The sequence below is a fragment of the Ciconia boyciana genome, chromosome 4 (genome assembly GCF_034638445.1).
Source record: "Ciconia boyciana chromosome 4, ASM3463844v1, whole genome shotgun sequence".
Taxonomy (NCBI): Eukaryota; Metazoa; Chordata; class Aves; order Ciconiiformes; family Ciconiidae; genus Ciconia; species Ciconia boyciana.
Window position 1 is genome coordinate 71,737,628 of NC_132937.1, and position 12,804 is coordinate 71,750,431.

The 12,804-nt window shown below is 38.4% G+C and overlaps 1 protein-coding gene across 3 annotated transcripts in view; it reads right to left on the reverse strand.

The window, feature by feature from the left end:
- HOOK3 (hook microtubule tethering protein 3) overlaps positions 1-12,804 on the reverse strand; it is a 98,184-nt gene that overhangs the window by 1,909 nt on the left and 83,471 nt on the right. The window contains exons 22-23 of one of the 3 annotated variants that reach the window (XM_072859953.1): positions 12,235-12,371; positions 36-2,918 (exon numbers count right to left, since the gene is read on the reverse strand). The exons of 1 other annotated variant lie outside the window; for it this stretch is intronic. In XM_072859953.1, coding sequence (XP_072716054.1) covers positions 2,903-2,918; positions 12,235-12,371 — 153 coding nt within the window. In that variant the 3' untranslated portion in view covers positions 36-2,902. Of the gene's footprint in view, positions 1-35; positions 12,372-12,804 lie in introns of those variants that run through there. One more of the 3 variants, XM_072859954.1, reaches the window with a different exon arrangement.

The following is a 12,804-nucleotide window of genomic DNA, read 5'->3' on the forward strand; positions in this document are numbered from 1 at the left end:
CCAAGTACCAAATAAAGGAAAAACAACCATTTACATTTTATATAAGCATTTATTTACAACTTGTTTAACAACTGTACACTCTTCTGTCACCTTGGAAGCATTAGTGTATTTGAGTGGGAAAAAATATTAAACCTTTTGATTCCAATGATCGTTACTGAGTATTTTTTTTGTCTATATACAGATATGTATATTAATACTGCTACCATCACAATCTGGTAGTTACACAATTTGTAGATGAACTGAGATGGGAAATTAATGTTTTGACACTCTATGAATCCATTCTTTTACAAAAAATATATCACTGGCAACTTCACAAACAGTTACTTTGATAATTGGTCAACACTTAATTCAGGACTGTCAAACAAGCTGCTATTAAGAAAGTAAGAGAGTTTTCTATGCAGCACAAATTAAGTTAGTATATCAGAGACATGCTGGAGATCCCCTCTGAGTTGTGAGCTCGCAATCACTTCATGATGGAGATGCTAGGCTAATCTAATTGAAGTAGCCAGCTCAGTTGCTGAAAGTTACTGGCCCCACCTGACATCTCTATTGCATTAGTGAACTCAATTTTTGTCAAGCTAAACACACTTACATACAAATGTCTTCAAGCTCAAGAACAACTGATACTAAGTCTCTAATTTGCACAGACCACTTGGAGAAATGAGGTACTGCTCGGCTTCACTGTGGGACACCTGTGCAGGCAGGTGCACGAAAACACAGCCATCCCCTCCCACCCTGCACAGAGCCCTCGACTTCAGGGATCCTGCATCCAGCCTGGCTTGGGGCAGGGTGTGGTCCCAGCCAGAGCAGCACTTGCAAATGAGAAACAAACCATGCCTTTAACACTCAACAAAAATAAGTTTCTTCTAATCACGCTTGCCCTGACATGTAACAAGGGATCAATGGCTCAGACCTGGAAAGACAAAAATCCTTTAGCTCTCTGCTGGACTCAGTCTGATGAAAGTGCTGCTGCCTCTGCGGCAGGAATACCTGACTTGTCACCACCAAACCCCAGATCCTGCCTGCAGGTCATGTCAGACTTCACTGTCCCAGGTCCTGCTGGACCAGGAAAGACATATCCCCCTCCGGGAGTCCTTCCAGACTGCTGCCAGCCAGAGCACCTGGCAGCCACAGGCTCCCCCGTCTGGTACAGTATCCAGAAGGGAACACACCACACACTTCTCACCGAGATCTTAATGCTTATCCTTCCCTCTCCTGCACGGTCTGCTTGGACCACATTCCTACCTGCCCTTCCCTTTGCCACGTGACACAGACCCCACTGTGGAAACAATCCGACTTTTCTCCAAGTCATTCTGCACAACGCTACTGACACAGTGGGTATCAGGATCCCTGAGGACTGAACACACACAGGGGTCTCAGCACACGCGGTGCAGCTCTGCCCAGAGCCCCACTTGACAGGCCAGGGATGAGGCATGCACTGTGTTTTGTGACCAGAAGTGACTGCAGAGACTAGTGGACACAACGTTCCTCCAGCATGGAAAACAGGGCTGGTGGTTATGCTACTGTTTGAATAAGCAAAACCATTCTCAGAGTAAGCAGAGTACATGCAGTGTTTATGTTTTTGCAGGATTAAGATCCAAGTGAGCAGGAATGGGGTTTCTCTAGAACTGGACTTAAACCAAACGGCTTACGGTGCTCACCATTCAGACTCTCTTCAGATTTTCTGGCCAGTCCTATGGCTTAAAAGCCCCCTTCCCCGTTTGTTACATACCAACTCCTACACAATAAACCTCTTAACTTACAACACTACAGCACTCCCTCATCTTCTGAATCTTGCCAGTACTGGATGTCCAATACAAAACAAAGATACAGTAGTACAAATGTGCAGATATTTAAGAATATTAAATAAGCAGCTTTTTAAATTAATATAGGCAGTACAAAGCATTTTGAGTTACACTGTCTACATATGGCAAATCCTATAGCTAAACTTCATAATACAAAGAAACAGCCAAGCTAGTGCAATTGGAAATTAAATAGCTAAGACTACAATAAGGAGAAAAAAGGAAAAAAATAGTACAGGTAAAAGATAAACGACGCAAATTATAAACTGGCAAGGACAGTCTGCGTAATACTGAAAGTGTAGACGGCTTTCATACTTCTCTCCATTCACGTTCTTTCCTCAGATTGTTTCAACAATTGTACACAGATTGAAAAAAAAAGTTTCTGAAAGAAACTGACAACACAGCTAAAAGGTAGAGAGAAAAACACAACAGCCACAAACTACTTTGTATATACATAGTAAGGAAGCAGGCAGTGCCTGTGAACAAAATACCGCCCGGTAGTTTGCCTGGCTCGGAGATTATCAGATGAACCTTGCCTGGTTTTCTAAGGAAGATGGGATGGCCAAGCAGCAATTCATTAGTCATTTCTCCTGGTAAAATACCTCCTTCGCTTTACTGTAATTATTTAAAGATTCAAAGTGGATCCTTTAAGGGTGCAGGTGTTTGAAATTTTAACAGTAACCAAAAGGCATTTTTAGGAACTCATTAAGACTAGATTTTTATAGTTCAGTATATGAAAATGTTGCAGGAAGTCTGTGTGTTAATACTGTTAATCAGAATTAAATAAAGTGGATAGGCGGAAGTAAAATGGAGAGCTGACAGTGCTCTGTCAGTTTGCAGAACGCCTCCTGTCGAGTTCTGAACACTGGATTTCCTCTCTTCTAGCCTCATAGGAGACTTTTTGTGAAGAGAAAGAGTAAATGGAAGCGGGAAATGGGAAAGCCACTCCCCAGGATGGTAAGCTTCTCTGCAAGTAGATCTCCCTTTGAAATCAGATGGCCATGAGTCTTATGTGTAGAACTGGTTAAGTTTTGGTTATGCAGTCTGGACAGAAAAGCAAGTCATGCACTGAACAGTCCCTGTTATTATAATGCTGCAGGTCATGCAACCACATCACTGCAAATAAAAGAATAAAGAAGAAAGTTAAAAAGCAGACAACATATTACCATTAAAAAAACCCAGAGAACAGAACAGGTATTTTTCAGAGCAGTTTAGTAAGGCCGTCTCTACTTAGAGTTGTGCAAATTCATGGGCAAAACATCTTTGCCAGAGCAACTCTTCAAATTAACAGGAAGGTTACATGCCAGTAATTGGAAAGAGCAACAAAACAGCCTTGAACAATATCTAAATTTAGACATAATTCAAACAAATTTAAACAATTCTGAGTAAAGTCCTTCAGGGCACCATTCCCAACTAACACAGCTATGGAAACTTAAGTTTACACAGTGATGAAAGTCTCAGGCATTCCTGCTGTCTGTGAGTACAACAGTTAAAAAACCTAAGCAATATAAAGTGAAAGGTGCCTGTCCAATACTGCATGTGGTCATATACTAAAAGACAACTAGGGTCATAATGACTGTCTCAGCCTTCGAGCTCTGAGCACCACCGAAGACTCTATGTTTCATCAAAGCTCATCCCATGCGTGAGGCTACAACAGCATCACTGCCACACTACACTGGCATGTTCTACTCATTGCATGCAAATACAGGTTTGAATTGCAAGAAGATTATACGTATTCTTGTTAAAATAAGCTAAGTAGGAGCCAGTGAGCAGCCCAAAGAGCACATCATAACGCTGTGGAAGCGAATCTAAGTTTGGAAGAGAGCTGGAGAGGTTGGCATATTTCTCCATCCTTGCTGATGCACCCTCTTTCTTGGCCAGTGTAACTGTATAGGTGGAATGCTTTCCTAACACAGCTACAGTGCTTTCAGCTTCCCCAAGTAACACAAATATCCCCACACAGTGTAGCACAGCACTAACTGCTCGTTCTCATTGTTGCATTGCACTCACTGTGATGTTACAAGGAGCAAAATAGCTTCACCAGACTGAAATCAAAGCATGCAAACTGTTTCTCTCCCCACTTCCTTCTCCCTAGTATTGCACTGGTCAAAAATGATTCTAAGAACAGTTCTGTGACAGGAAAATCCAGGTTAAATAGATGAGGAAGAATATTTGTAACTAAACTCAAGGACTTATTGCAAAAAATCTTTCTGCTACAAGTCCTGCAGCTTATGTATCCCTCTTTCTTCCTTCTCATTCAGCAACCCAGAATACTAACCATAGTTGAAAAACAAAACAGAAACACAGAGACATAGATCAAATGGAATAAAAATTAAAAAAAACCCCACACATTCAACACATTCAAAGCAGACCTCTAAAGTGTATTTTGAGTAATCATTGTTTGTTAAGCTTGCTTGGCACTGCTTGGGTGCATAAAGTTACAGAGTTCACGAATAATAATACAAAGATTACTGTAGTTAGCCTATAAAAAAATTAAAAGTTCAGCTACATAAGCATATATCTATTCTATTGTGTATAAATGAATATAATCTACTCCTTTAGTCTCACCTGGCTATTACTTAGTTCAGACTTATTATTTAGTAGCACTTCAAGTGTCCTGTTGCACATATACAGAAATGACATTGTAGGTTTCTCTTTGAGTCAATAGTACTTTTGAGAAGTCTTGTAAACTCAGGACAGTATATTTTCTTTCAATGATGTAACAAATTCATCTGACAGTGCCCTTTCTTGACTAGAAATTCTAATCTTGTTCTAAAAAAAATCATCTGTCAATTTCCTTCTCTTCAAGAACTCCTCAAAATTAATCAATGTATTTTAAAGCCACCTGTTGAGGCAGCAACACTGCAGAAGACAACAGAGACGTGAGATGTGAGGGTAAATTCACTCAGCATAACCTGTCACTGCTTCTGCAGCATCTTCAAAAAGAGACAGTTTATGCAGATGTTGTGTCTATAGAGGATTGACTTTCTCTTACTTCCTTCCCTTGCCAGTCCAAAATATGCCAGCTATAAGTGAAGGCTTGTTGCCAGCTCGGGAGATTATTTCTTAGTGAGGCATTGCCCTACAATATTCAATGCCTAATCTCATTAGCTCTACTTCATTACAAGTGGTTATCTATCCCTGAAAGTGTTCCTTAACTTTTTGCTGTTCCCCTCTGTTTTTTCAACACACAGAAGTGACTGGGAGAACTCCAGCACACTGAAGCCACCGAAAGGATGGCAAACTTTTTCACTAACCTAGCCAGCTCTGGAGGTACCTACCAACACAAGAACTTTTAATTCAGAGCACTGCTCACACAAGTCAAATCTGATGAAAACAAACAAAAAAAACCACCCACAAACAAACCCAGCCACTTGTCCTCTCCGAGCAACTACTTTTTTCCTGTTCAGTCTATGTTTGGTCCTAGGACGGACCAGGCTTTCCATAGCCAACAATCTGCTGTCTGTAGGCAGTACTTTGTAACGCAATCACCAAAGCTATCAGAGCAATGCCGTCTACTCACTTTCAAGCCTAACACTAGACACTCTTCCCAAATATTTCTGCCAAGCTTCTGCTTTGAAGTAACTGCCTCCAGATTTATTTTCCTGCAGATTTCCCAACTTCATTACTTAATGGCTTCTACTGCTAAAGTTTTTCTTTCTGCATCTATTCTTTCTATGTCTTTCTCCATGGTATTTCCTTTAGATTTTTTAAAGGAGCCTTTCAACATAGCATCCTCCAGAGCTGTATTAATACCACTTTGCATTTTTATAACTCTTACAACCAGAGAATACAAAAGCAGACTATAAATTCTAAGAATTGTGGCCTTATAATGTCATGCTTGTAACTATTCCAAGATTTTACTGGTACTGCTAAATAAAAGCTTTAAAATCTCTCAAAACCACTGATACCTGCAGGAAATAGGTTTACTCTCCTGCTAATCTTTGGTGACTGAGAACTACAATCTCTGCTTTACAAAATTTAAAAATACATAATGAATGTCATATTCAAATCCAAATCAAAAGTCTGATGGTCTCACTACAACTATTTTATAACTCTATAAATATTACACCATTTGGGATTTTATCTTCAAATTCTGCTCATTTCCATGATCACGCTAACAACACAAGCATGCTAACAAGCTAACAACTGGCCTTTATGTTGATTTTCTCTTCTTTTAAAGTTAGGGATAATCATTAGGGATTCAAGTTCCATTTGCAGAATAAGCTATCTTACACCTGTGGAAATACTTGCTTTTGCAGCATCTCAGATTTGTGCCATGTTACAGTAGTTAACAGCTCTTCAAAGTGCTGACAAATGACCACTTTTGTAACAATTAAAATAACCACGTTGCTCCTTCTGAAATGTGATATGCTAACTTCATCTGATAGTAAAGGACCTCTCCAATGCAAAGCAATGAATGAACCAGACAGGATTGGTTGTCCCAATTGTCCTGGATTTCCCTCTACTAGCAATGCTTTTCATGTTGTATGGGTCAATCTCTGGCATCCAAAGCAACAAGACAGCAGCAATAAATTTTTATCTGACAAATGGAACCTGCCTTCAGTGTGGAACTGGCATGCAGTGCAAAGGAGACTGAAGAAGATGCAGTTTTCCAAATGACTTTATACACACAGCAAACAGCAGCAGAAGAAATTCCTCATTTGCCACCAGAGCCAACTAGTGCAGAGATCTACTTCAGGACAGTCCTGCATTACCTTGGCAAGGCCTAAAAGTGAAGGTTAGAATCTGGGCCATAGTAAAGTTAACAGCAAAACCATCCCCTAACAACTAATAGATGAGGACTTCAATTACTGCCGTTTTCATCAGCTCCTACTGATCCACTGACTACAATCTGACAACAGAACAATTTGTCTGGGAAGCTGCCTTGGCTCTACTGCCAGGTGTTGCTTCAATGGCCCATGGGACTGTATGATTTGTCAAGTTTTCTAGAGCTCCTTAATCGGCATTCATTCATTACCTAATTCAATGAGCTGATACATTTAAAAAATTAACTTTGTGTCCCAATATTTCAATGAATCCACAAAAGTAAAGTCAAGGAAAAACAGAGGACAAAGCTAGACAAGTCCTCAACATCTCCAAATGGTGCAATGAAGCTGGCAGCAGAGTCAAAATCTCTGAGGTTCACTGTACCAGATGCAAGAAGTCTGAGGTTGCTGTGGCTGATAGTGACAGCTTCTGCCTTATTCACATAGGTAACGCCTCTAATACTTAGTCAACCGCAATTCAAAATTAATAATAAAAAAAACACAGCTCCAAAAGCTCAGGTTCTGCTTAATTGTTTTTAAATTAAAACCAAAGAGCAAAATGGTGAAGGACACACTGCTCTTCAGATTTTTGTACTTAATAGTTGCTTGCATCTGTCTCCTCCACCTTCAAACTGAAGAAATCACCCCTTATTTTTACTTATAGCCTGCAGAGTCACTGACAAGCTTCTGCTCCTTTTCTGGACTTCCAGAGGGAAGAAAGATCACAGGAGCAAGGCAATGCAATCAGTCATGCCAGGACGTTTTCTTGATTCTTTGAAAGTGACAAACTGGAGGTATGGCTAGGATCCTACCTAGAATCTGACATCTGCCACAAGCCAATAATATGATTTGGCTTGTGGAGATGTTCTGAGCACAAGTGAGATACATTACTTGCTCCTACACCAACCTATGAGATAACACAAGATCTCACTTCTTTCTCCTGATGCAAGGCATGAAGTCAAAACACAGTGCTATTGCCAATACAGAAGAGAGTTGGACTGCTCAGATTTGGGAGGGGATATGTGTCTGGGCTGTGTGCAGTTTGTAAGACTCAAAACCTCATTCAATTTCATTTCTTGCTTACCTGATCTTTACATTTAAATTGTTACAACCATTCACCTCTTCATTTTAGCACAATGCTAAATGTATCATACTGCCAGCGTCAGCTAACACAGTTGTTCTAAGGAAGGGCTTCTGAAAAGGTTTCTTTGTAAGTGCTTGATTTCCTGAGATCACATTTCAGTGATAATCCAGCTATCAAACTACTCTGTAGGCGACACCCCTGAAGTATGACTACTTGGCTTAGAGGAAAAAACACCACTTGAAAGTATTTCCTGACAGGGTAACCTCTTTTAGCTATTTATTTGCACAATACCAGTGAGGAAAATGCCCGCAAAATTTGCTAAACTTGGTTTGGAGATACCAAAGTTTATCAATACAGTATTACTGCAAAACACAGAGTCCACAGTCTACCTAAAACACATGTGCAAAAACCCATAAGAAGTCAGTACTGCATAGCTGACTGAGTGCAAAAATACCTCCCTCATCAATCCTTGCAAAAAGTCAAAATGTTGGGCAAGAATAAAAATCTATAAAAATGAGTAAAATTCAACTGTTTTGCTTCCTAAGAAAAAGAAAAATTAGCCACATTCAGGACAATCTTCCTCCAAATCACTAACTAGAATAAAATCAAGTGGTGAAATTAAAATATTTTCCAATTACCTAATTAATTCTACAGAGAATGTTACCACATCAAGACAATCAAACCCACTAAAAATCATCCAGGAAGCTGCTAAGTGGATAGTCTCATATACAAGAGAACTGAGGAAAAGCAAAAGCTACTTGCACATGTCAAAATACCATGGACTTTAAAATTGCCAAATCCTCTTAAATTTTCTTGACAGCTTGCACGTACCACTTACTATTTAAGATCATCATAAAGCAGCAATAGGAATATTCACTGCTAATTCTTTCATACATAATGAATATAAAATTGCCGGTGCTCCTTACATGAATAGAAACCCACAGAACACTTGCAGAAGCATTACTGCTATCTCAAGTGACATCAGAACAGGACAAGAGTACCATTTGCTTATTTCCAAAGAGATAAGGAAAAGCATCTTGTAGACGTTATATATTTACTTCATTGTCATTTATTTTCCTTTGCACTGTGGGTGGAACACACTACCTTTAAATTAGATTACTTCAGTTTTCACAGCACTTGGAAAATAAATGTTATAAACCAAGGGGTTACATGTTGCTATCAAGAAAATGGGGAACTTGAATATTCTTTTCTGTAATGTCTGATCTGATATGCTAACAACTTAACTCTTCATGGAAGTACATGAAGTGGACTGCACACACATCCTTTAAGACCAGAAACTAAGCTTCAGCTCTGAACAATGAAAAAATGTGTCCATTTAACTGTTACCTTTTATTGGCATTAATTAAAATCTCTCAGAAAGGTTACTCTGGGCAGATCCCCGGCACAGCACTCAGGAATGTACTCTCATGAACTCTTCAGCTGGTTTATCCCTGTCCTGGAGGACCTTTTCTCTTTAACCTCAATCTGTAGGGTTTTTTTGTAGTGTATCAGGACAGGATATAGCATTGGTTTAATAATTACCACTAGAATTTTGATGTAAATAGTCTTTATTGCCCCAGAAAAAGTGTTCCTAAAAGCTTCAGAAGTATCTCATGTACTGAGAGAACTCTGTTTTACAGGGTTTTTTTGCTTATATTCTTTTATTACTGAAGATGAGACAAAAAGACAGCATTCATTGGTAGCTCATCTATACATGTTCTTTTTCCCTGAAGTCACACTCTGAGACCCTTCTTTTTCTTAATACCACACTAATTCCAAAGCTACATAACGAGCAAGGAAAATAATGAAGCTGAACCCTTTCAATAAAGAAGCTGTTCTTGTGAGCGAGAAGGTTTAATGATGTTCATCACCTGCATTCATCCACACCCAAAGATTAAGAATTGATGTATGCAGCAAATAATGGAAGTAAAACGCTGAATTTTATTCAGCAAAGAATTAAATTCCTGATGATTACCATTAGAAGACAGAACAAATTACTTACTGGAACTGGATAGCAAGAGTGTATTTCTGTAAGATTACAGTATATTTTTAGATTTTTATATTCAACACAAATTCTGGGAAATACCAGAATTTCTACAAGTTTGCGAATTCTCAAAAGGCAAAATGCTTGTTCAATCTTGCCTAACATTTACTATGAGCAACAGTAAAGCACAGATTCAATATTAGTCTTGTTTTATTCTTTGATGCTATATATTCTTGAAGGGAAGTATAGAAAACACTTCAGTATCTTATCTTAAGAGAACAGGAAAGACCGACCAGAACCACAAAGCAGAAGATAAAAGCCAACAACCACCAAGAAGCAAAAGAAGCCATGAGAGACAGGAAAGTAAAAGCTAAAAATGAGGGTTCTAATCAGCATTTGTTCGTCTCCTAACCATCAGGGGTATTTGCCTGTTATCAAAACTTTGGAGGCAAAATAGTAAAACAAATGTTAAAATAATAAAAGCAAGTAGTTTTAATCTAGTGTGCAGATTGTGCTCAAGTTATTTGAGACCTACACCTAATTAATAGCAACAGGAAATTAAATTATTAGACAAAATTAAGGGATAAAACTTCCCATTAAGGTCCTGGTATTTGTTACTTTCACAAATAGGCTTTGGCAGTTTGGTAACAGACTGAGCTAGCCAGATTAAAATAAAAATGGAGCTTTAGGTATTCTTAGGTTCTTTCTCTGGGTGATATAAAGTGCTGTAATCTCAAACAAGAATATCAAATGTTATTTGCTCCTGTCCACACATGGCATGTGGTAAAGAGTTCTTCAATAACTAGAATGGATTGCACAATAATATCAGTAAAAGACATCCCACACAAACTGTGGCCATCTTGCTAGATAATACATATGATTTCTCGTCCCTTGAGTATTCTCTGTCTCAGTAAGAGACAGCACAATGAGTATCACCTCACCGAGCTACCCAAACTGTTCTAAACTTCTTTTACATTGTTACCTTTCTGGACACAAGAAGATACTTTTACTGTCTTATCTAATCTTGCAAGCATGGCCCAGACATGTCATACACTGAATAAGTAAAGAGAATTTTTAGAAAATCAGTTTTTTCCAAATGTGAGGAATAAAAGACAAACCTATATGCAGTTAATAGACTTCAGATTATTAACACAGACTTTCAGATGATTAATAAATGCCAGTATGTCTTTTCTCTAAAGGGATTTATCAAAAAATGTCTTCACTTGAGATGGCATTAAAATAAGGTAAAAGAATAAATTTATAAACCAGACTGCATGTGCATTAGGGTCCAAACACTCTCTAAATGAAAAATGTTTAAAACTGAATCAACCACAAGATGTATGTATATGAAATTTTCAACCAATAGTCAGGTCCTCTGTGTCCATCAATTCTTTGACAAAAAGGATAGGGAAAGCATAGAATTAGTCAGGGAAAAAGCAGAACTTTGTAGGAACAGAACTTAAATTAATAGTAGGCGTCACCATCCACCCCACTGATCAACATGAAGGTGCTACAATGAGTGGTGTACAATTAACCAGCTACACACTAAAAAGGCAGTACAGCAAATCACAGCCAGTTTCCAACAAAGTCAGCAACAAACTCACCTGAAGGCACTGGTACCATTAGTAAGGCAACTGATACAATTATACCCTGAATCAATATATTAAAAGCAAGTCTTTTAGTAGGGGATGACAACTGGAATACATTAACATCAACAATATTAATCGGGGCCTTGATCCATTACTTACTGTTCATCCATAATTACAAAATTTTAAAACAAATGTCCTTCTTAAATGGATGACGCAGTAGCATATTAGAGTATTCTAAATATTTCTCAATCTTTTCATAATATATATTAACCATACACTTGACCAAGAAGAGTGGAACAAACCATTTGAAAACATTCAGCTCTGCCAGCAAAACTTTTTTATCTACACCAGTAGATAAAGAAAAACCTGAAAAAAAATCATCCTGCTTCCCTATTAAATGGCAAGAATAAAAGCAAACTTTGCATGTAGGAGATTTAAAAAAAAAAAAAAATCATTATTTTTGCCATTGTTTTTTAGTAGCAAATATATTTCACAATAATATTATATACTAATTTTGCATTTCTGTAATGAGTTTTCAGCATTTTTTTGAAGCAACAGGTTAGCACATGAAATAAAAAAGCCTAATTCCCTTTGAACAAAGAAAGTCTTATAAAGTGTAACAACCCTTATAGGCACAAATGTATCAACTGTGACAGAAAATTTAAATTGTTACACAGCCCATATAAGGCTTTTCATAAGAGACCAGGCTTCATACAAATCAGACTCTGTTATTATACAGCACTCCTCTAGATGTTTTCAAAACTTTGGCACATTCAAAAAATCCAGAGAGAGAGAGAGGGAGAGATGGACTCCAAAAAATATAAGCAAAAGGCATTACAGAACAATTAGAAGCCATAATAAAACCCTTTCCTGAACTGTAAAATAATAGCAATAACAAGGGAGAAAAAGAAAGGATGTTGGTTGATTTTCCTTGAATATTGTCACTTGCAACAGAAGTAGCCTGGATCACAGGGCAGTTTTCTTTCTAAGGGCAAGGCTTCTCTACCTTGCTGTTGCTGGCTGGACATGACCAGGGTAAGATCTCCTTGTGCTCGTGGCTTGCCTTTGTCTAGCCAGGAAGGACTGTCCTGAGCCTGTACTAGCCAGTCTATCTTCTGCTGCTTTTTTATGCAGAGTCATTCCCTATAGACAAAGAGAAACTTCTCAGTGAATACAACACATAACACTGAACAACTTTACTCATTTACATTTTGTTTATTACCTCCTTCTTCACCAACACTGACTAAGCTATTTTGAATTTCAAACACAAATCATCATATTTTCAAGGATAAAGCTAAGATATTCTTCCTAATCCTTCGTGTGTTCTTCTCTTCCTCCCCACCACATCACTGTCCAGGTTTGGAGGAACTGTTGAGAAGCAGGTCCCCCAGTGTCCCAGATCTGAACACATGCTTCTCCACGTAAACACATGGTAACTGGACAAGTCTTTTCAAAAGTCCTCCCCCTCCCCACCCTGGCCCCCTGGAGCATGTTGAACTAGAAGCATACTTTTCTTCTGAAAATAATTAAAATATTGTCATCCTCTGTGAAAATACCAGCTCATATGGCAGGAGCG